Source organism: Buceros rhinoceros, unplaced genomic scaffold (genome assembly GCF_000710305.1).
Source record: "Buceros rhinoceros silvestris isolate BGI_N320 unplaced genomic scaffold, ASM71030v1 scaffold9735, whole genome shotgun sequence".
Taxonomy (NCBI): Eukaryota; Metazoa; Chordata; class Aves; order Bucerotiformes; family Bucerotidae; genus Buceros; species Buceros rhinoceros.
Window position 1 is genome coordinate 11,304 of NW_010413446.1, and position 25,192 is coordinate 36,495.

The 25,192-nt window shown below is 42.5% G+C and overlaps 1 protein-coding gene across 1 annotated transcript in view; it reads right to left on the bottom strand.

Annotated features, from left to right (window-relative positions):
- LOC104493963 (choline transporter-like protein 5) overlaps nucleotides 1–25,192 on the bottom strand; it is a 46,939-nt gene that overhangs the window by 8,773 nt on the left and 12,974 nt on the right. Inside the window, exons 3-15 of the mRNA XM_010136735.1 lie at nucleotides 24,316–24,389; nucleotides 19,801–19,885; nucleotides 16,161–16,245; nucleotides 13,293–13,421; nucleotides 12,443–12,503; nucleotides 10,740–10,863; nucleotides 9,468–9,551; nucleotides 7,529–7,641; nucleotides 6,967–7,098; nucleotides 4,480–4,579; nucleotides 3,106–3,198; nucleotides 2,069–2,156; nucleotides 578–840 (exon numbers count right to left, since the gene is read on the bottom strand). Coding sequence (XP_010135037.1) covers nucleotides 578–840; nucleotides 2,069–2,156; nucleotides 3,106–3,198; nucleotides 4,480–4,579; nucleotides 6,967–7,098; nucleotides 7,529–7,641; nucleotides 9,468–9,551; nucleotides 10,740–10,863; nucleotides 12,443–12,503; nucleotides 13,293–13,421; nucleotides 16,161–16,245; nucleotides 19,801–19,885; nucleotides 24,316–24,389 — 1,431 coding nt within the window. The remainder of the gene's footprint in view (nucleotides 1–577; nucleotides 841–2,068; nucleotides 2,157–3,105; nucleotides 3,199–4,479; nucleotides 4,580–6,966; nucleotides 7,099–7,528; nucleotides 7,642–9,467; nucleotides 9,552–10,739; nucleotides 10,864–12,442; nucleotides 12,504–13,292; nucleotides 13,422–16,160; nucleotides 16,246–19,800; nucleotides 19,886–24,315; nucleotides 24,390–25,192) is intronic.

Genomic DNA, 25,192 nt, shown 5'->3' on the forward strand with positions numbered 1-25,192 from the left:
CCCCACAGAGCGGCAGCAAGGCCTTTCCCCCTCCCCACCCGGCCCCGCCAGCGAGCAGGCTGGGGGTGCACAGAAAGCTGGGAGAGGACACAGCCGGGACAGCGGACCCCAGCTGACCAAAGGGATATTCCAGACCATATGATGTCACGCTCAGAGATAACAGCTGGGGGGAAGGAGGAGGACGAGGGGGACGTTTGGAGTTACAGAGTTTGTCTTCCCAAGTCACCACTACAAATGATGAAGCCCTGCTGCCCTGGGGATGGCTGAGCACCCGCCTGCCTATGGGAAGTGGTGAATGAACCCCTCATTTTGCTTTGTGTGTGCTCACAGCTTTGCTTTACCTATTAAACTGTATTTATCTCAGCCCATGTGTGTTTTGCACTTTCACCCTTCCAGTTCTCTCCCCATCTCCTGTGGGGCAGTGAGTGAGCGGCTGGCTGGGGCTTGGCTGCCTTTGAGACAGATCGCAACGCTGCCTCATCACCTTCATTTGATACTCTAAGCCTGGCTTCCCCAGCTGTCAAAAGAACACTTGTTGGATACATGACAAGGCTTACGTCCAGCTCCACAGTCTCACCGTATTGCACGTCCAAATGAAGAGAAGAGTGGCCACAGCGGAATATCAGCTGGTTTTCGAGAGGCCCAGTAATAAGAGGCAAAGGCACCAGCAAGGGTACACTGACCCAGTGCAATTGCAAAGTTCACCAGCCACAGAAAGACAAAGGCGTTGGCTAACTGGAAGATGAAGATGTACTTATGGTACAGGCTTTCTCCTCCATAAAAAGCAAAAGTGCACTGAGCGCCCGGACACAATTTAGTCACATTGGTCTTGTTAAAAGTCTGTATAGAAAGAAAAGTAGACAAAACAATGGTAAGCAATGAATTCTGTGTACAGTCTCTGAGGTTTACCAGCTTAATACAAATAACAAATAATTCTGCTTTAAGTGTCATTAGCTCCCCCAACACTGCACTCCAATGCTATGTAACCTGTTCACATATTTAGCATTCATGTTAATGTCTTATGCAGGTGCTTAACGTTAAACTATGCAGTTAGCAAACAGGGCTGTTCACCACATGCCTGAAACCTACATAAATGGAATACGAACTTCAAAAATCTACTTGTAAGATACATAAATGCTTCAGTTTTATTAAAGAAAACTTGCTCACATTAAAAAAAAAAAAAAAAAAAAAAGAAGAAAGCCAGAGGCCAAATCTGCAGTTCAGGTAAATCACCACAGCTGAACTGAAAACAATGAGCTATGCCAGTTTATACAAGCTGTGGATGTGGCCACAGCTTCCCTTGCCTATCTCAGAGTATTAAACCAGTAGTCTTTGCATTGAATTACTTTTCCCTATTTCTGTTGTTGTTTATTTCATGTATTTTCTCAGTTTGGGCATGAAACAAAACCAGTCAGTTTCTCACCCCTTTCTTTTGCAGCGTTCATACACCAGCAGGGTGGGGAGTTGTTTGGGATATACATAACCACAGCAGTATATTGAAATTTTTACACCTGAAAATAACCCTGATACAAAATTTGATAAATATTTCCAGTTTTCAAAAAGTACTTAAATTCCACCCCACAGTCAAGTCAAAACATTTAACTGAAGGTGAAATTAAAAACAACAAAAAAAGGACAAGTCTCTTTGGAGCTTTATTGCTGTGCCAAAAGAAGCTAAGCCTCTGCTTCAAAACATGTCTGGTCCTGGGGCAAGTTTGAGGCACAGCTTTCAAAGTCTTCCATCACCTTTTGAGGACCAGGAAATAGAATCCTCATGAACTCAAGAACACCTTTCCAAATAAACATGTATTTCTGCATTTTCCTTCCTCACCCTGTAAATTAGAATACATACCTGCCTCACAGGACAGTTTGGCAGAGAGATTAGCTTATGTACGTAAATTGCTTTGAACAAAAAAGTATTGCTTGAGCACTAAGTACTCCTTTCAGATCTAACATGAGGAATCGTTCCTTAAAATAGGCACATCTTCTACCAGCATTGCAGTCAATGGTGATTAAGAAACGCAGTTAGGGTAGCTCTCACAACAGGTAAATATTTCTGTTACACTTACCTCTGGGTCACAAGTCAGGTTTGCATACTTGCACAGTGTTTGATTAGCCATTACTTTATACACAGGTTCTCCTGATGTAGCCAGAAAACTGAGCAAAATATTTTAAGGAGGAATCACAGAACCGTAGGCTTTGAGCAATGCAGGATTCCACCATGGGTAACTGCTAGCTCTGAAGAACTCATGCAGGTAACAGGAACACTGCTCTTGCTGTGCAGAGGAGTATGTGAAGAGCTGACAGATGAGACTGAACACTCTCATTACTTAGAGCACTAAGGCAAACCCCACCCTGGAGCTGTAACAACCCCTGACCAGAGTGGGCAAGGGGAATAACCACGAGAGATGACTCAGTCTCCCCTGCACGTCTACCTCTGACAAGGCAGATTATGCACTAGTTGCCTGACAGTTTGTATTTTGGTGGAAGTAGGCACAGATAAATTAACATTGTCCTGAATAGCAGTAACTGCTTCTCTCTGCACGTGAAAGAAAGCAATTGCCAAAAAGCAAAATTCAAAAAGCAAAATTCAAAAAGCAATTGCCAAACCCTTGCTGCTCCAGGGACGGACAGACAGGGGTGGTTGTGACACAATTTAGAGAGGACTTGGTGCACAGTATATTCTCTTACTCTTTTCCTGTATTTTTCTGAACAAAACTCACTGGAGGCCACCTCACCCCCAGCTAACTAAGAGGCATTAGGGCTATTAAGATCAGGCCTATTGAGCGTGCAGCACATTAAAGACCATATTCTCTTCGCAGAGAGTCCTTTTTCACCCTTAAAGTCAACCTTGTATAGCACAAAGTCCTCATGTGATCCCCCTGCCTTGGCATGAATTTTAGTCCATTTCTTTTTAATGAAATGAAATTCACTGTCCACTTCGTACCTCACACAGAAATGTGCAGTGAGGAGGAGCGCATCAGCACAGCAAGTGACCAAACAGCTCTGTCAGCACTGGTCTGGCTAAGGTGACATAGCAGAGAATTCTCTGGTCTGGCAAACTAGATGAGTCTTCCCCCAGAGAGGTACACAGACAGAAGGATACACAGCTGTCACAGCCCAGTAGGAAATACAAATTGCAATGAGTATGAAGGTAACGATGGGGTAGAACAATGTAGACATTATATAGCCAATAGCCCTGTGAAAGAAACAGAACAGATCAGTAAGATACAATTTAAAAACAAGCTTTTTATCAGTCCTCTTCTAGCATTACCCTTCTTACTTTGAGCTACTTGTTGATAGCAGTACCATGATCTAGCACTGGGATCTCGGAACACTGCAGGTTCTTTCTTCAAATATCTTCCCATCATCATTTCTGCCACTCCACTTTCATCAGCAGCACTATACCAACTTTATTAATTTGCCATGTTCAAGCCCGTCTTCTACTTTCTCCTTCTCCATTACTGCTCCACAGATCCAGCTCCTTCCAGTTCACAGACCCATTTCAATAACATCTCCTTGCTGACTGCTGCACGTTACCCTTACTTCCTTGTCCCACTCTGCGCAGCTCCTGTGCTCTTCCTGCAGCTCCTACACACCTGAAATTACCTCTTCCTGGAGATGGCAGAAAACTACAAGCAAGTGCACAAAGATAAACTCGGAACTAACTCTGTGTGCTCTGACAACAGAGCTCTGCTTCCCAGGCCTATGAGACCTTAGCCTATCTGCCACGAAATCCAAGGGCCTGATGTTTTAAGTCCATTTCTCCTTTGTTATATTCCTATTTAAAAAAAAAAAAAAAAAAAGAACTAGGTGTTGGCCCTGTGTAAAACAGGAACCACTGCAAACAAAGTCTATGCAGATGTCAGGAAACACATGAGGAGGTCTCCTAGGCCTTTGACTCTCATACCTTGCTCTGCTTTCTTCTTCACTCAGAGCCAAAAGGACGTATCTTGGACTGCACCATATTGCAATGTGTGGTCATGAAAGTCTCGTTTCTCTCTGCAGATTCATGCGTGCCTACACAAAAGTTTGATTGGAGCCAGAATAATCCAGTCTTTCCTAAATAAAAGCCACAGCCAAAACACCACCAATCCTCTGCCACAGTATGTCCCTCTGGAGACAATCCAGTGACAGAGCACAACTGGCAGCTATAGGCTCCTATTAACAGCGTACCACACTTTGCATTTCTGCTTACACGCCTTCTTGCACTGAGGATGTGTGGCACTGCTAAGGCTGGATGTGCTCTTAAGGCAGGGAGATAAGCAATGTCTCACTGCTCAAGAGAAAGCTCTTACAAGCTCTACTTCAGTCACAGACAACTGTCATTCCTTATACTAGCTGTTTGTCTCAAAAAATCCAGTGTTGTACTTTAACGCCCACCTTTCTGCCCTTGGTAGTGCAAGATGAAGCTCAAGAAGAGTGTACTCCAGAGATCGTCTAGTAAAATTCATAATCTATTAAGACCAGACAAGCATACCTACTACCTTCCTTCAACAGTGCAATAGCAATCCGGATCCGATTCCTCAGGAAGATCAGCATCAGTATGATTATGACCTCAACAACACAAAGTATTATCACTGCAAACAAACAAACAAACTAAAGTTAGATTTCTCAAAAACTGAACCAATATGCTACCTTTGTAAATATTTTTCCCCCTGTATTTTACACTATTGTTCACAAACTCCGCAACATTCTCCGCTGCAGCAGTTCTCTCCCTCTCACTGCAGCTCCCAATCTGAAATTGCATTTCATAGTTTTGTAAGTTCCAGCGTAGGGAAATTCTACACACAGAGCGCCAGCCAGAATGTGTAGGACCCTGACATTAGCATTTATCATTCTAGAAGAACAATGGAACGGATCATTCTCAGACAAAGATCATAATTTACTTAAATGTGACTGTAGTATTTGGCCTTAAATACAGTTCACCTTAACAAACACTGCTTTTCATAAACAAGCATTTTGCACGTTTATACTCTAATGCTGCTAATTTATAGTATTTAGATACAATAAGAGACATAAAAAGGAGATGAAGAGTCAACTTTTTCATGAGGAGTGCATTTTTTCTGAGATTAGATGTACTGAAATCAGCTGGTTGGAGTATTAACCTGGCATGAGCTCCTTTCACCTCATTTGAGTAAAAAATCAGAAGAGACTAAGATAGGACGGTTTTGGACAAATTATTTTCACCTTCCCGTTGTGCTGCTGGAATCATACAGAGCACCATGTCCCAGAACACTTCCTCTCTTAGTTACAAGCACTTTGGAATCATAACCCAGATCTGGTTTAAAGAGCCTGCTTCTGTCAGATTTCTATTTGTGTCACTTCAGAACATTCTTCTGCAGAAGAGAGTACAAAAATTGTCTTCTCTAGATAAAGTCCAGAGAATTTGTTTAATTCTCTGGGGAGACTTAAGTGCCCTGAAGCACATTTCCTTTGACTCTGAGACATATCCATCAATTCTGGGTGCTTCAGTGGTTAGACAATATTTAACCAGCCCAGCAGCTGCGGGTGTCTGCACACAGCAGGAACTGTCTCCTCCATCTGAAACCAAGAAGCTTTATGGAGGGAGAAGACAGAAGGGACAGTATCCCTACGCATTGCCTTGTCTGGAGGTTTGCAACGGGACATTGGAATTGGCTTCGGGTCCCACAGACGGTGATGTCACAGACAGTGATCGCCAGTAGTAACAGTACCCCTGGCCATCAGAACCGCAGGTGGCAAGTGACCACCGTGGTGCTCAGAGCCACAGACTTTGTTCAGAACAAAGTTTTTGTTACAGGCATTTCGGCACCTATCTTTGATAGGAAGGAGTACATAACCGGGTTTCTTTAAAGTTGGTCTCATTCCAGTTCAGCTCTGTTAAGTTAATGTACCTGTTCCAAACACTGTGAAAAAGGAAAGCTATGTCAGTACACGAGCTCTAGACTAGGACTAAGAGGACTTGCGCTTGCTTCAAGGGTATTCAACTGCTTTGCTGGGTGACTTTGGAAAAGTGATTTAATTCCCGAGTACCTCAATTTACTCATCTGAAAGTGACACTGACCTCTATATAAACTACACAGCGGCTGCTAAGAATCAGGCAGGGGAAGAGCTTGGAGAGTCCCATGGAAAAACATCATAAAGTCCTAAGAGTGTCTAGGGACAACATAGTAAAAAGCCCTGCCTCAGCAATATGTAGAAGATGTCTCATGAGCTCAATGATCTGACACAGAGTTAAGTGAAGACACAAAGCAGAGAAAGGTAATTTAAGCAGTAACCTACTGCTCTATTAATTCAGCTACCAATAGGGAGAGGCAGTGTCTGACGCTTCGTCCCGTTCATCATCGGTCAGTGCCTGCATGCCTTCCAAGAGAGCAGTAACAGCACTACAAGTAATATTTGACAAGCATTTGTTCTCTCTTCTGCCCCTCCTTCCCTGGGGAGGGATGTAATGCTGCAGGCCGCCTTCTTCCACCAGGGTTTTGTTTTAAATGTGCTGCCCGTGTATGAGAAGGCAAGGAAGCACTTTTGAAAATAAAGGTGATGAAATTTGCAATGGTTCATTCCACAGTCTTAGATCAGCTTCCAAGAAAAGTCAGTGACCTGATTGTTAACAGTTCTACCAAGATGTGTAGAGTAATTAATCTCACTTCTGGGACCCACAAAGAGGGAGAATCAACAGACTGGGAGAGAAAAATGTCCCTCCTTACGCAACTGCATCAGGACTAACTTAGTTATTGCATTCTACTTCCTCACAAGGATTTTTCACTTCCAGCACTAGTGTGATTGCTTTATCTCTCCTGACAAATATACTCATCTCCTTGCAAAAAACCAGATTTTTGCAAAATACAAAGAAAGAGAATTCTGCTTACGTCTCTGAGCAACATGAAGAGGAAGGTATTTAACAAGGTGGAAAAGTGTAGTGAGACAGAGATTGATTGTCCCGAACATCCATTAAGAGATACCAAGTTTAAAGGGCACTTACTAAACGCTAACCATGTTTGCCTCAGCTGCAGGTACACGCGGAAGTCCGTCTGGAACCCAATATCGTAGACAGTGAGGTCAGATCCAGGTATTCCTTTAAGATGATCGTACTCCCAGTAACAGTGCCAGATGCCTTTTAAAAAACAATCAGGATAAAATGAATGTTTCTGAAGAGTGCAATGACAAGTTTTTTTAAAAAATCTTTCACAAGTCAAGTGTTTTGCCCTCAGCGTGTCAGGTAAGCAAAACCCCAAAATGCATTACTGTGAGACTAGTCAATTATAACATCACAGATATGGAAAAGAAGTATCAGTATGACGGGATACAGACTACACGTACTGAGAGTAGAAAACCCAGGTTTGCACTATATTTGGTGCTAAGTACGAGCACAGCTGGATTCTTACTATATTTTGCTGCCATTTAAGCCCTTCTCACTTAACTGTGTCTAAAACTAAGCATTCCTTCTCCTAAGACCACCATTTAATTGACATCATAGCTGATTTCCTTGCCCAGACTTAAGCCATAAGGAAAAACAGCCTTGGAGGCTAGAAGGTTACACCTACCATAACCTATAATTCCAATCACACCAAAGATGAAAATCCAGAAGAGAACGCCAGCTGTGAACCTCAATAACACAAGGAAGAGCAGACTCACCACCATCGCAATGAACAGCCCACTAGAAAGACAAGAAACAGAAACACAGCGAAAACAAGCGTGAGAATCTTCACCTTCTTGCACACCTGCTCCTCCAAATGAGGGTCAATTGATCTCACAAAAGAGAAGGATTAGTAAAAACGTATTTCAACATCATTCTAATGAGATGCATCCTCATGGCTATGATCTGCTATTAGAAACAAACAGCGTACGGATGATGGTCTGATGGGGCAGAGCCAGAAACGTTTGTAGACACGAGGTTCTCAGGCTGACTGGACGGGACTTGACCTTTCTGTCACATACAGCAGCTGTGTAACTCCCTGCCTTTGTCAGGCCATGGTCTAGTCCACAGCACAGAACGTTACTCTGGAGGAATACCCACGTGTGGGGAGGTTGCTGGTTTACGTCCTCCATTAAAAAACCCTACTTGCAAAGAAACAACATTAGTAAAGGAACATTCAAGGAGCTGTCCTAGAAAAGAAGAATTAAATTTAGGAGGAAAACCAGTGACTCTTTCTACCCATCAGAAGAGGAAACTATCAGGGTGTTGTGACACATAAAAAAAACTGTTGAGAGCTGTCAGTGGAGGCCCTAGGAAAGACATCTAAAGAGTGTCTTCTCTTTATCAAGTCTGTGGTAAGGAACTAATTGTCTTCATTTCACTCCGAGAAAGCAAGTCAGAAGGGAAAAATGACTGCAAGAGGCCTTTTTACTCAGCAAGGCCTTCTAAAGCAATGTGAATAAAGAAAAGTGCATACTAATCCCTTCCAGCAAACACCCAGCTCAGTGCTTCATAGAACATTAAATTTCTCAGAATTATTAGTAGATGTTATATCAGAATTTTGCACTACTACAGCCTCAAAAAAAATTAAAACCTCTTCTGGCCTGTGTTCGGTACCTTCTCTTCTGAACAGCCCCAGCATATTTAGCCAGTTACCAAAGATAAAAAAGGGATCACACAAATCAAAACCAGATGTTTTGCACAAACTAAGCCAGATGAGCAGAGATACAAGAAAAAGAACACCAGCTTATTTAGTCAAACCTGGTTAACCAGGTTAAGCTGGTTTTAAGTCCTAGCCCTTTAAAGGTTTCCTATCATGATGTATTTTCCCTTTCTGAAGAGCTTGTTTGAAATGCAGAATGTATTCCTCAAAACAAGCTGTCATTTTGGACCCTATGACTGTTGTTGAAAGCAGTAAATTCCCTGTATCTCAAGTTACCTTTGGCTATACCCGAGTCCTCGTAACACCAAAACTGAGCACATGGTAACAGGAGGTCCTCAGGAGAATGGTTCTCTTAACCTGGGGCTTGAAAGCAGCAGTTCTTTTGGGGTACGCCAAAAACACTAGAGTAAGTTTTGACAGTGCTTTTCCTGCTGCATTGGATTTATGGATTATAATGGATTTATGGATTAAAACAGATTTAACTAAATATTGCTAGTAAGAATTTAGAAATTATGTCCTTTATAGGTATCTACATAGATATATAGATAGACTAATGGCGCTTAGCAACTGGAGTTGGTTTGAAAGTCTCTTAATTAAGATTTTCCAGTTTGGGAATTTCCACGTAGATGGGTCCTGGAACAGGAGACAGCACCTCCTGTTTTTCTGCCCGGTAGGACATTAAAAATCTACTCCAGATGAACGGACACTCTACGTGCGTATGCTGAGCAATCCTTACCTCAGGTACAGAACCATAACACTATTATCATGTGATGAAAGGAAATTACAGTTGCTCCTTGGGTTTAAAAGTAGGATTGGAAAGAAACACATCCATAATCTATTTTTTAATTCCCCACATGCTCCAAAGTGAGTTTGGAAAAATTGAAAATACCCATAAAGCTCTTACATTAAAATCCAATACCAAGAAATGGCATAGTCTTCAAAAATTCTCATTCCAACTGATCTGGCATCCAGGACATTATTGATGCCACTGAGAAAAGACAAACCAAAGAAACGGTTACTTTAGGTAGAAAGCAGAAGTTATTTAAACAACCAATAGGCTCAGTGAAAGAACTTGGAATATCTTTGCTAGTGATAATATTACCATCCTCCAGCTCCAGTTCTGTAACCAAGCCAACAGCAATCGCAGTTATGCCAAAGAAAAAAACCCGTGTAAAAATGTCTATACAGCTCCTGAAAAGCTTTACGAGCACTAACTCTCGCCAGATAAAATTGCTTACTACAGCACAAGAAAAGTGTATCCTAACAAGATTCCCAATGCACCAAGGGACAAACACTTGTGACTGCAGAACTGCTCATAGCAAAGGAGAGGAAAACAGCTCAGTGAAGCAAAGGGCTGACTTCATGGAACTGTTTTCCCACCCTGCAAAGCCCTTCACCATATTGCTTTCCTAAGAAGAAATGAAGGATCTTCTCATCAGTGTAGTTGTAATGCCAGAAGGGAAGTTAATACGGTACAGGTGCTACTGGTGTGGCTAAGGTGCTGTAATGTGGGAGCCTTGGATCGAGAGGTAGGAAAAAGTACCCCTGTGCTCCAGACAGGCTGAGGACTGACAGCAGCTGGAAAAGTGAGGTTACTGCAGCAGTTTTCTCTCACCCTGGTTGATGCCCAGAATTGGAGGTGCATGCTGTTCATCTGCAAAGGCAGGTGCCATACCTCAGAGCCCTGTACATTGCTTTTTGACCTTCAGAGGCGGATTGAAAACAGAAACACTCTGAAGAGGTGAGATGCCCCAAGCACCAGGACAGTCCATGTCAGTGGACAGGCCAAGGAAGGAATAGGAAGGAATAGCCAAAGCCATTACTGGCTGGCCTGAGTCCTGCAGCACAAGGATTTAATTTTGAACCTCCTTTAGCTTTCTTTAACATTAATTTTTGCTAGGAGAAACAAGAAGAATGATTTAAAAAATTACAGTCACTCTGAGACAATCAGACTAAAACATCCGGATCCTTCCTCATTTCTGCACACCACCACAGTGCTGGTTTTCCTTACTGGATCTCTGCAAGTGCCCAGGCACAGAGAGATCATTTAATAGCAAGTATTCCTTCGGTATCCTCAGCCATCTGCCACAACAGAATCTGACTACTTTCTCAACTCCTAAATTATTTCACAATCTTAGAATCCAACGAATGAGCACCTAAGAAGGGTAAAACCTACTTTGCAGCTTCCCTGAGATCAGTTACATTTCTTGTTTTCCCTCTTCCATCTTTGAACGTAGTCTGATTTGCCACGGTTAGCACACCATTCTTCGTGGAGAAGTCTGGGAAGCATCTCTTAAGAACTATTCAAAACAAAGCACGTGTATTACATTTCATGGCGAGCTCCCCCTTTATCGCTTGTCTTTTGTAACATACTTAAATCATTTCAGATTCACAGTCGATCGTTTTTCAACTGATTAGCTAACAATAGGTTGATTTTGACAAGTCTTGGAAGAGCCATTATAGTCAGGATTCTGATTTTTACGCTCTGGGGCTCTTTGCCCAAGCTCAGGCAAGGTAGGATCATAGCTTTCAACTGGAGATTCTAGGTGCTACCAAATAACAACAGTAGTATCTGTAGCAGTTTAAGAATTTGTAATAAATGCGGAACTTACTCTCTGTCAGTATCTGGGCAGCTTACAAAAACTGCAGCTTCTCAGATATGTCATTTCATGGTAATAATCAAACCAGCCCCCAGGGACAGACTCAACATGACTGGTCACGAATGGTATTAGCACCCAAAACAATACATAACAGCAAGTGTCAGTTCCTCATAGGCCAGATGAGCTCCAGAACCAGCCACTATCACTAGATATTCTTGGAGAGGAAGCAATGGAAAAAAGACAGAAACTGTTGGTTAGACAGAGGGAGGAGGAGATTATAAAAGAGAAAGAAAACGAGAGACGTTTACATACTCATTTATGTTGCCCTGCTCTTTGCTGCACAAAGTCCTGGTTTTCATTCCAAAGGGAAGAGCAGGTCAGTCCTCCTACACAGCTGTACTTTAACTTTATGTAACAGTTCTGTGCCTTCCTTAACAGGTTCCAACAAATACTGATGTCAGGGTTCAATATTCAGTCTAGAATATCTACCCCACCAAATATTCTGAGGAAATAATTAACATGTCTCTTTTCCTCCCTCTGTAATCTTTGCCCCTTTTTGTAATCCAGAAGACGATAGAGCTTCTTTGCAAATTATTTTCTATCTTTTGGGTCAGTACATCAGTTTTCATACAAATTCTTAATATTTTTTAAAAGTTAATCCATATTTTATCTTTTTAATAACCTGTCCCTGGTTTAAACCATGGAAAAATGAACAGCAATTTCTTATTTGCATGAGCTTCTGGGTCATGCAAAAGATTCTGACAGAATCTTTTGGTGATACACTACTGCAGGTGAGATGAGCTCAGACCTGTGGTTATCCACCAGCTGACCATAGTGACAAAACCATTTTTCAGCCCCTTAATTCTGCTGTATGCCCTGCATAGCCAGCTCTGCAACTGAAAAGTGAGCTGTGTTGTAGCTGGGCCCAAGTACCATCCGAGCTTCAACGGCTGCCCAAACGACCCTTCCTACATCGTGGCACTTTCTTGATGCCAATGGGGTTGTTTGCTCACATGTTTTGGAAGGCACAATTTGAGCTGTAAAGCTTTTGTTATCAGTAATGATTCAAGAGAAAGAAAGAGCTCAGCTTGACCCCATCACATGCTGAATGTTCATGGATGGCAGTTAGAAAAAATAATAATAAATCTTTATAATTTCAATCTGTCAGATACCAGACAGCTCCTAGTGACCACAGAACACCTTTCAAACTGGAGCTGTGCTTAAACTAAGTGAACGCTTATAATCTGCTAAGATGTGTGTAAGAAGTAGAATCACTCACAAGGCCTGCTTGGAATGATCATCGAAGGACAATCTTCATCACGTAGGACTTGAGCAACAGACTAAAAAGGGGAAAAATAGCAATGCTGAATACAGAGCAGAATAACTACGTGGGGTTTGTTTCTTACCCAGCCTCAGAAAATGCCCCAAACTGGGCTTTGTAGCCTCCTCCCCAAACTTGACTGGTGGAGCTGCAAGATACACTCATGGTGTGAGAATCCAAACTGTCACTGAGATTTGGGGAAAGACTATTCTTCTTTCCTTTTCTAGTAACAAAAAAGAAAAGACCTGTTCACTTTGGGTCAGCATCTAAGCCAGAGGTGACTGAGCAATTGTTCCTTGCCTCCCCTTCGCCTTTTCTCTTAAGGAAAAGGAAGAATTTAACACAATTAATATAGCTGAATCGCAAGGTGTTTTAAAGGTGGGAGAAATAACGCAGTAAATTTGGGTGCAAAATCAGTTAAGTGAAGGATCAATTTATTTTCCCAGCTAAATTACTTAGCAGCTAGAGATGACTCTGGAGCCTTAAGAACTGGTTGGAGTTACTCTGCCCTACTGCTGTGGAGTACCTAAGTACTGAAGGATACTTACTGCTTACCACAATATTACAAGTGCACAGGTAGCTGCAGATAATCCTTTAAGCAAACAGCAATCATTTAAAGAGTGGGGGATTTGGTGTGCATACAAGACCTTCACCCCTGATTAAATTCCTGTCAAACCATATATAAGGGACAGCTCCTTATATGGTGAAATCAGAGTAATACAAAGCTTTGACGAAGCTCAGTAAAACCAGGCACAGTACATATTACTTGAAGAAAACTGTGTTACATCACCTCCTGGTACATACACACCTTACGAGGATTGTTGAAACCAGGTTTGCAGAACTGCCTGAAGTAATTCCACTGCTCTGGTTTATATCTGTAGGAAGCTTGAACATCAATGTAGGTTGCAAACCTGTCTGGGCACTTTGAGACACAAAGCTGTTAAGAAAAGAAAAAGAAACAAGTAAAGATACACTGGGGGTAGAGAAGGGTAAGGAAGCCAGTGCAATTAAAAAGCAAGAAAGAGGTCACCTCTAAAAGAGTACTGTTTAATGGAACTGCCTTCAGTAATGTTTTCTGCAGTGTTTAGAAAGGGACATATGTTTTCCACTTGATTCCCTAGATGAACACTTCTAAAATTCTTTGATAGAATACATCTTCAAAGTCTCGCCTCATATCTGGCATATCAAGCTACTCTCTGTATCTTCTCAAGTTCTACACATTCTAGTATGCATATGCAGAGCTTTCAGAATTTTGACAAAAATATATTTTTTTGAACACCAGGAAAAAAATCCATCAGGTCGTCCTCTACTTCCGTCAGCAGCGGAGTATGTGAGCAAGGTGGTGCAGGAGATCATTTAACAGGATACATGTAAGTTCTTTCTATTACATTCATAAGGACAACTTTATTTTAAAAAAATCTCAAGCAGCAAAAAACTGTTTGACCCTTCTAAATAGCCTCTACAGTCAAATCCTTCTCCACGCATATCATTCAAGTCAAGTTAGGTGTAAATTACTCAAAGGTGACTTTTTACGACTCATGAAGAATGTCCCCAAAAGCAGAGGGGTGCCCGTGCCAGGAGTGAAAGTCCCACCAGTCGAGGTACAGCCACTATAAAGCCATTACATTTATGTGAGAAATCACGTGAGGACTGGGGTTTGAGGAATGCAGCCACTCAGAAGTTACGATTTAGATTTACGTAATGGAAAAGCAGCTGCCCCAATCCACAGACTCTGAAGGTTCTGCTGGTCACCGGAATCACGTAAGTGTACAGCCATTCGAGTCCCCAGCATTCCTAAACACCGGGAGGTAGTTGGAGGTCCATCTTTTCAGCACGTTTTGGCCTTTTCTAGAAGGCTGTTCTCTGTTTCCAAAGCTGTGCTACCCAAGTACCAGAGAGACATCACGCGTGAAGCTCTATGTCAGCTCAAGGGCATTCTGCCATGTATGATTCACCTAAAGGAATTTTGGGAAAAGATCTTGTGCTCATCCATAGAACAGGGCAGATGCTGCAAGAGGGTCTTTTGAGATGAGTACTGCAGTCCTATGGACTACCCACAGGTCAAGGAGCAAAGCAAGAAGAGTTCTGTCTTCGCTGGGTCAGCACGTGTGCGCTTTACTATAACCCTTTACTATAACCTTCCTGTCTATGAAGCAGGCAATGAATGGTGCTGCCTGTGCATCCAGTGAACTGTGGTAACAGTGTGCAAACCCACAGTCTTACTCAAGAACTGAAGCTATTCCCATGCCAGTTCCTGGGGTTTTTTTCTCCTGCTATTTGATATGAATGGGACAGGAATGCAAGTCCCCGTCTGCAGTTCAAAAGAGGAATTATCAAACAGATGTTTCTTCAGCATTTCCACAAAACCCCAGAGAACTAACCACCTGCAGTAGCAAACAGCATTCAAAGACATTCTCCATTTTGGTGATGTTGTATGTTTGCTCCCCCAAACTCTCCTTCAATAAGTATTTCACCATACTTGATTCATGACCACGGCCAACTTGATCACAGAACCAGTCAAATCCCACTCAACAACCTCAGTATTTCTGAACAGGCTGAATTGTTCCAGTAACAGAGTCTAGAGACTGCAGGGTAACAGTCGATGTCTGCATGTGGCTAGATGGGGATTCCTGAAGCAAATCTGCTGCTGATAGAGAAAGTCTCCATTCTGACAGCAACCAGTCAGTGTTAAGAGGGTTCTTGCTCTTCCTTGCTGGAGATTTCCATCTCTTCAGCTGTGTCACATAGTCCATACAGTCACACTAACTGATAGGCCAGAAACATCTATCAAAGATAGGGATCAGGAGTAAGGGCAAGCTGGAATGGGAAACATTTTAAAATGAAAGTCAAATAAATAGACAATTAACATTTGTAATCAGTAAATTGGTTACCATATAACAGCCCTCATCCAAATTAATACCAGACCTCACTGAATGCTGTCAAGATGGCCGAGACCATACGGTCACCTCCAGTTTAATTACACAGTACAACTACTTTGGCAGCAAAGTTGGATGGGAGCAGTCCTGCGTCTAATTCCACTAACCTACCCCTGGCATAAGCTGTTGCTTCATAAGATGAACAGATGTAACTGGTTGTGCAATTGCTCAACAAATCAGGTCACTAAAATGGTCTTGTGAAAAAAGATGAGGAGGATAATTTTAACCCATACAAGTTCAGTGCCTGGGTTTATTTCACAGCTTCATGAGACATGGCAGCACAGCCAAGGAAGTACAAATTGTGGCATCAGGTAAGAACAAGCCTTCGAGATCTTCGCTTCTAAAAGTGCCGTAGGCTCTAACCACACCCAGATACTCCTGTCACTGGGGATGTGCACATTTTCTTGAACTTATCTAGTCTGGAAAACCCTAGATGTCAATCAAAATTATTTTTTGCATGCACCAGTTACTACTGGATAGCTGCCTGTCATAAACTGCTGTATTCAATTAAACAGACTTTTTTGACAGCTCTTATTCAAAATACACGGTCTTGTGCATTTATTTTTTCTGACCATCACAGGCTACAGAGACTGTGTGCTACAGGTCATCCATGAAAGTATCATATTATACTTTCAAGGATACGAACATCAATTTTTAAATCCGAACAAATATATGTCTAGTTTTCTCAAGCACCATGACTAAGAGTCAGGGAAAATATTTTATCTCTGTATTTCACTCACCTGTGTTGTAGGGCACTGTAGGTTTATTAACACTATGGGGCTGGCACATTTCAGAATGTTAAAGTAAAACAAAATGGTCTTGTTCCTATGGAAGTGGATATAAGATAATTAATGTTATAAATATAGGTGCTTATACATCTACCATTCAAAAACTGACAATATACACCAATATTTAGACTCTATTATTGTGAATGATCACACTGAAAACTCAAGACAAACACACAAATCCGAGGCAGACCCCAAATGTTTCATGCCAAGACATCTCAAACAGAAGTCTTTGTTCTAAAGAATGCTGATCTTGAGAAGCTTTTTCCACAGCAAAGTTTTAAGCTGAAGCAACCCTAGGCACTGTTACAAGTATCTGTAGTCCTGCCTCTAAGAAGCGAGGTCTGTAAAAAAAAACTCTGCGGTCCCTTCGCTTACACTGGACACAATTGCGTATGTACTGCACACAGAATTCCTGTCAGCAAATGCGGTACAGTAAATCTGCCTCTTTTTTGTCGACCACAAGGTGGCACCAGAATCAATCAAAAGCTTTGTATGGTTGGAAACCGAAAGCGGCTGGCCAGGAAACAGAAAGATAATAATGTCTGCTAATAATAATGATAAACCTCTTTTGAAATAAATACGGGACAGTCTGAGAGGTTTGTGCTCCAGAATCCACACAGTCGGCAGCTTCTGGAACTTGGGACCTTGAGGTAGCTGGATTTGTTGAAGTTTGGATTTGTTGAAAACTGATTACCCCAAGATCTCTGGATTTAAACACCTGGGCTTTGGAGACAGCAGAACGCCTGTTCATATCTGCTAATCTTTGCTATGCTGTTAAACATGCTATTACTCTTTGCTACGTCAGAAAATTATCGGATAGCTCTAAGATATGGCCGGTAGTCCTGCTCTTTTCACGTGAGGACTCAAGTCAGCCAGCCACGCCAGGGCTACATGGCATCCATGTCAGAAATAAGGGGGCATGTGCCCCCGTGATGGCCTATGATGTGCAAGAGAACACCGTACGCGGTGTCTGGCCACCACTGACCCCGCTCTGGCAACAGAGCGCAGCCGGAGCTCTGCGTTGGGAGCGGGCGGGCAGTGTCAACACAAAGTGCACTTGGGCAAACCAGGCTGCTCCTCCTCTCTCTGGGGACTTGGCCACGTCCTGCTCCCACACCTCTCCACCACATCCCCCAGCACAGGACGTAGCTGCTCATCTTCCACAAGCACGTGGCTCCCACTGGTTGCTGAATATGGCTGTGCCTTTGAAGCCCTGATAGAGCATCACTGCACGTTCAAGCTGCCTTGAAAACTGGGATTAGCCCAACTGTCTGACGTTTTACAAGGTTAACTTGTTTTCACTGAGGGGTTTCTACCATACACTGTTTAACAAAGCGTGCATCCTGGCAAAAGCAATTCACTATCATCACTTGTTATTTCTTCAAATCAATAGAATAGAATTTTGGACTGAAATTTCATCATTCTTCAATAGTTTTTTGGCAGTATTTATAATCTGTGAGCTGCTCAAAGCCATTAATGAAAGCTTTTTGTTTCCCTTAAGTATTAGCCCACTTGCTGACGTTGACAGCAAAAAAGAAAGTTTAAACATAAGAAAACAGCGACTGAGAACTAGGTCCGTATTCTTTATAACGAAATTGTGCGTGCTCTGTGCTTACTCTGCGCTCTGCAGAGCAAACCAAGGCAACCCAAGTTTAGAGGTGACGTTGATTAACGGGTGGATGGCGAGGAGACACAAAGAGACTCACATGACAACACAGGGTGGAATTAATATAACTGCATGGAATTCCTTGCAGTTCAAACGGGTTTTTGCATGAGCTGTGAGTTTTGGCTTGGTTTTTAGCTTCTCTTTTCTACTCCTCAGTGAGATCGCTGGGCACGTTTGTTCCCAGCACAAGATTCAAAACACAGGACCGTTACCACTTTCCAAGGAAAAAGACTCAGAGTAAGTCCTTGGTGACTTTGGAAAACCATAGTCCTGGGTTAGCCTTTCACACTGCTTACTCTCGGGGCACCTGAGAAACCTGACAATGGCACCAGGGAAGGCCAGAAAGCATATGCCACACCTCCGATTTTAGTGACTAGAGGCTCTTGTTCAGAGGGGCCTCCTGGCCAACTGCCATAAACACTCTTGCTTTTCCAGTAGGTTGTATTATGTCTCTTTGGCTTATATTTTGACAAGAAATGCCGAAATGCAGTCTCAGTAAATGTATTACTCCCCAGCAGTCATATATATGGAGGGACATTTGTGAATGCAGACTGGAAAGCACATGGTAAGAAATAACTAAAGGGATGACTCGAGTTACAAAGAGAAAGAGGGAATGGGAGTGGATTATAAGAATCAGAGAGAAGCACCTGGCTACGTGCCACAGAGCGCATGGATGCTGTGTGTCTGAGACTCCCCATCCCGTTCACTCACTGCTTCCTACAGACCAGAGGGGGCACACGGACAAATTGGGGATGGGAGTGTGGGGGAACACAGGAGGGGCGCAGTGAGGGGGAACACACACAACACTACAGCTTTTCCTCCTAGTTCCTCCTCTTCAGGAAGTTGGATTTCCCCACAACCGCTATGGAGAGTCTTAGCTGGAAGGTGGAACAGGTCTTCTTACTCTGTCTAGTCTACTTCCTCTGTAAAAAAAAACTCGAGAGGATATGAAGTCCTAGCTCTACCGCTGCTCCGCTCCCCATCTCCTGTTCCTCTTCTGCTGAACTGCCTTCTGCACTGTGACTTCCTCATTTTTTCCCCAGAAAACTAAACACAAAAGGAAAACGCCAGCCAAGAGCTGTTATCAAACTCTAGCTTGTTTTGCTTCCTGCACAGCAACCACCTTCTTGACTGTGATGGGTAGAGAGGGTGTCTAACGCTTTTAAAAAGGGAGAAGGTGAGAGAAAAGGGAAACTGATTGTTAAATTCTGTCTCATAAACCACTCAGATTTTCAGAGAAAACATTGATGTGGCCCATTTCTTTCCTGAGCAGCTATTTTCAAGTAGAAGTATTCTGTTGATACTAACTAATTAATTTAACTCTCACAGTTCAGAATTTTAAAAGACTGGGAAACAGAGACAAGTAAGTAGAGCCATTTGGGTGATATCCGCAAGGAAGGTATGTTTACAGCTGTTGGTCTCCCAGACTGCTCGGTCTCCTTTCCATTCTACTGGCACTGGATAAGCACCAGGAAAAACAAGAGCTTTTCCTTATCGTCTTTTCTGTTATTTGGTGCGGGTCGAGAAAAACAACGAACCAGGGTCCAGTGCTTTTGGACGACTCTTATCCCAAGGTGAACAGAAGAATTACTCAACAGGTCATTGACTACCCAACCAATTCCAGCAGGTACAAGCTGTGCCAGCTAGTTACTTGCTATGCGTTTAGTGATGCAGTCTTTAGGTTACATTAACACTTTACCAAAAATATTCCCTGAATGATGAAAACAACTGCACTACAATAATAATTTGGGTCTAGATTTGCACTGAACCACTAATCTGTTTCTGAACTTCATCTGGAATAAATACAGTAAGAGTGTCGCTGTCTCTTCAAGTTCCCACAAGAACCCCTAGCAGAGAGATTTGAAACCTCACATCTTATTCATAGTGCATGAGTAATACAGGTATGTGAATGGATTTAGTACTCACTCGTTGAGGGTATCTTTCTGGCCACAGAACTGCCCATAGCTGTCAGTTGGATAAATCACTTTCCTGGGGTCGCCATGCACCCAAGCTGCAAATATACACATAGCTTTTAACATTCTGGTCAAGCGTACACATTTAATAGTTCAAACCAAGTGGCATGAAAATGTACTGCCTCTAATGCACCATTGTCATCTCTGTGGATCATGCTGAAGAGTACTGATTTGTACATTCCCTAATGAAAAACTTAAATATAAACCAAACCAAAATGAACTAAGATACAGGTGAATCTGTAAGAAAGCAAACCAGTTTTCACTTTTTACCTTCAGAGCACATATATCTGGGTTGTATCCAATCTATGATGTAATGGCATTTAAAAAATGATGGTTATTAAAAGGGGAAAGAAGAGGAACTAACTACGTAGAGTCATTTGAGTATCCACAGACAACCACAACAGCATTGAAATTAATGGGATTACCTGGGGGGTGACAGAAATACACAGGATGTGACTGAATCTAATGGACTCCATTTGCACCAAGAATGGAAACAAACTCTCACTTTGTAAACGAAAACACTTCCTGACCTCTCACTTGGCAACCATCCCATTTTTCAGCTCTTAGGTCTGCACCTGGCAACTTATGCAGTATATGCCAGCATGAACCATAGCCCTACATGGGAAGAGAGGGTTATATGGAACCCCTAAAGTCCTTTTCTCCACTTCAAAGCAGCATTTCCTCTCCAAGCCATTTTCACTTGCCCCATTCTTTCCTTCTGAGGACAAAGTACACAGCAGCTATCCCTATCCATATCGTTACCTCCAAGCTGTAGTGTGCAGATCTGAATAAGCTTCCTTCATGACTAGCCAATGACAAGCCTTTGAACTGTTCTGACTACCAGCTGCTTATTTGACCCTAAATAATGGAAATTTCATTCATTTTTAAGTAACATCTGCAAGTAAGATGCCAGAATATAAAGCTGTATCACTACCCTGAACCGACACCCTAAAACCCACTTGCTAGAGAACTGTAGAAAAGACGACTGATCTTCTCCCGAACATTTCCCTGTGCTTTTACTACATGAAAAAGATGGCAGGTATTGCACAGATTCTAGTCCCAATCTCCACCCTCTTGCAGTACACAGTGGATGTCTGGAGCCCACTTAGCATACACTTTAGGCTTTGATCTATGCAAACCACCTTGAACTTGCTTCTCTGTAATTACCTCATTTTCTCTCGACTTTGTGACATTCTATTTAGTCATTTGTGAACCGTCATTTTCCTCAAGGTCATCTTGGTAAGAATAACAGCTCTTAACATTAACGATACGTGCAGCAGGGACAGAACCTACCTAAGATCTCAGAGCAGCAGACTGCAAATGTATCGAGTGTTTGGGGCGGATGCACAACGTATCTTCAATGACTTGCACATAGTTACAGAGCATCTGGGACGCCACCTTTCACCTGGAACGGTTTTAGGTTACCAGAATGAATCTGCTAGTTCTTTTTAATCTATCTTAGCTTTCCTGTGCTTTGGAGTCTGTAAACTAACCTGCTGATGGGTATCAGCCCTTGTGAGCACTCAGATTAACTGCATTTCAGGTGAATTGTGGTGTTCTGATGCTCAGAGAAAGCTGAAGAGCTTCACCAGTGTTCAACCTCATTTACTTTTTCATTTGTTAGCCAGGAAGAACAAAACCCAGCTCTTCAAACGGGCAGAGCAGTGTATTCTCCTCACATTCTGTTTAATTCTAATACAACGTCTGCTGAAATATTTCAGAAAGCTCCCTTGGTTTCACCGGGTTTGTATCAACCCTCGGTCTCAAACGTAACCGCTCATCTTTTGCAGCGTTTCTCATTTATCAGTAGAAATTAGCAGAGTATAAACAATGGAACCCACCGCTCCCTTCTGAATAGCACTTCTATTCATAATGTACCTGCTTTGCCGTTATTGAATTGTTTAAAACTACTCCTGCATGGCAGCAGTGGTTCTGTGCCTAAGGCTTCACTCGTTTTTAATAAAACAGTATCAAAAAGAACCTGCCTTTAAAACACTGATTTAGCACACTTTGTGAAATTCCATCACTGGGATCAGCTGCTGGGTGGATGGCAGAAGACGCCTCTCGGCTAAATTCCAAAGTGAAACAAAAAAATAAATGGGTCTGATTCACAACATATACATTTAGCATTTAATTAACTCTGCAGCAGAAAGAGAAGGGAAGTGAAAAACAGATGAGAAAATATGCAGCTTCTTGCTGAATGCTAACACTAGGAGTTTGTCTGTAAAGTTAAAAGAATGGTAAGAAAGTGAATTACAGAAAAACTGTTTCTCTTCGGTGCAGTTACTCAACAGCAGCCATCACTGGAGCAGAGCTAAGAAAGGCTTGTATGGAAGATCATTTGGTTTCATCTTTTGAGAACTGATTAGCTTTTACTCAGACTACGTTTCAGTCCCCCTGAAACATAAAAAAATTTCTACCCATGGTTACACAAACACAGATAAAGCTGAAGCCTATGTGAGCTATACACACAACACTGAGGGCAAAATTTGACTCAGATTTTCATTCATAGCAGTTGTGTGCTGCACCTGCATTTGTGGCTTACTTCTCAAGCCAAATTCTCAAGGGATCCAGAGCAGTCCACACATATTCAAGAAACTGGCAATCTACTTTATTTTTTCTATAATAACCCATAAGTCATAATTCATGACTAAGGACTGATTTATAATCTATTTTCTCTTAACATGAACTTCAACTCTCATGTATTTTGCACAGGACTGGTCCCTGGAACTGTACCAAAGCTGATCTCATCTTTTACTTAGAAATAAATTAGAGTGAAAAGATCAGCCAAAGCATAGTACAAGGAAAGATGAAAAGCAGGGACCATGTGGATCTGGATTTGGAGCTGAACTAAATGTTTCTAGATTGAAAGCGTAAATCTTCTCTGTAAGAAAGGAAAAAAGGGTCACCAGCTACAAATTCAGTACCTGGTTCCAGGAACAGCTTCTAGTTCTAACCAATATTTCATAAGGTTTGCAAGAGAAGCCTGTTCAGACGCCTTCAGAACAGCTTCTAAACTCACTTTTTGCTCTACCCACATTTCTTGCATAAATCATAATCATAATAAATAAATCATAATCATAATCATCATAAATCTCAAGGTATCATTCATTTTTGGGAAACAGTAGCTCAAAGAGACTAGACAAGAAAAAAACAAGGAGTTTTGAAACGAAGTAATTTCTTCCACCTGCAAGCATCATCAGCCATCTGTTACCCTGGTGTTCACTTCCTAGTGCGGGCTTTGCTCCTCCTTGCAAAGGTCCTCCCTGCCTCTCTCTTGCTGGGATAAACCACTTGCTTCCTCACTTCTCTGTCTTCCTGACGACATAAAGGTTCATGATGAGGCAGTAAGTGCAGGTGAATAAGGCAAAGAGAAAGTACACACAGAGAATTCCCAGTGCTCAAGAGAGAGAACAGACTTTTCAGAATGTGTTCAGCGCTTGGCTACCACAGGCACGGTGAGTGGGGACAGCTCAGCAGTCTGGCTTGGAGGATGTTGTGCTACCACCCGGTTTAGTGGGAGGACAGACTATTCTCTCTGGTACTTAATGGAATCACCTGGGTTAAAACAGTCTGGCTTACAGCCACCTTTCCATGCTGCAGACAGCAGCTTTACACAGAACGTTCGGGGTCGGAAGGGACCTCTGGAGGTCACCTTGTTCAAAACCTCTGCTCAGTCATGTCACCTAGAACAGGTTGCCCAGGACTATGTCCAGCCAGCTTTTGAATAACCCCAAAGATGGAGGCTGCACAACTTTTTCTCTCTACAGAACAGAAAATGGTATTACAGAACTATGAAGAAAACGAATGGCTTTTCTTCTATATTAGGCAGGGCAGAAACAATCATCTTCAAGCAAATTGAATGAGCTTGGGCAGACATGCAAATAGGCAGTAAGAACCCTTTTCCAGCACTATTTGTCTGTTCACACCCAGGCACTCATACAATTCCCTCACACAAACAAAACCAATAGCTATTATTAATGCATATCTTGATGTGCAAGCAACTCTGGATCCCACAATAAGTGAAGTAATTTCTCCTCCTTCTCCTTACTGCTCACGTAGGTTCTCTCAGTAATATTTTACAGAGCAAAAAGCTTCTTAAAACTAAAATGTTTATCTCTAAATTTTGCTGTTAGATTAATGACAAATGAAAGTGCATTTTTCCATCAGTTACTTTATGACAGCAAAATTTTCAAAAAGTTAGTAAAGCACGTCATTGTTACACACTGAACACAGTGAATTCTGACTTTCTCATCAGTAAACACACGGTTCTGAACTCCTTCATTACAACAGACACAGAACGTTGTTCATTATTTGCTTCTAGGCCAGGCACTTCTTATTCATTGGAGAACTTTACATAGATACAAGCAAAAGGGACATCCCAGTTAGAAATCCTAACTAAGGATAAGGAGCTCTAAGGTGCTTCCCCTGTGCATGAGAAAGCACTACTGTACCTGCCTTTACTTACCCACAATTCCTAATGCGATGTAACCCAGAATGACGACTATGAAGATCACACAGCAAATAATGTCTGTGCAGTGCCTAGGGACAGAAAGAAACACTTTTTAAAAATCAGCTGTCTGGTACGACCCTTTGAAAACACCGAGCGTCACCGGCTATTTTAACCTCTGAAGAAGATGCCCGCGTCTGCACTTAGTAGAAGTCTCACCCGCGAAATCACATTTGAGGTGTTAGGCCCTGCTTTTGCAGCATGACCAGCAAATACATGTTTGTACCTTCCGCGTTTGTCCCGGGCTTTGTTGGGAGAGGGTTCATTTCCACGGCCAGGACAGCCGCACCGACCCAGCCGACGGGGCATTCGGTACCCTCCTGATGCCATGCCCAGTATATATAAGGGGGGGCTACCCAGAGAGGGCACGTAGGTCCAAACAGCACCGGGGAGCAGTTCGGCGGCAGTCAGCACTGCAGTGTGTATTTCTCGCTGTAGTACGGCTCCTGTTTTCCCTCTCTTCATGGTGTTCAAGCAAACTCTCCTCATCTTAACCCACACAGCTCTACCTTAACCTTTTTCCTCTGTTCCCTCCCTCCCCTCTCCCCACCCCGGGGGTAGGAAGGGGTGAGTGAGCACCTGAGTGATGCTTAGTTGCCAGCTGGGTTCAAACCACAACAGCAATAAAAACATACTGAGGAACAGGTTTAAATATTCATAAAACAAGTAACACCTTACAACATGGAATCCGTGAGGTCACTTACGGGATAAGCTACACCAGGACATCTGCCACAGCCTGTCCCTAAAGCTGGTACCAAATACTGCAAGCAATGCGACGGAAGAGTCAGCACAGCTTACTTGTATTATCAATAGCTTATGAACGGGAAAATATCAG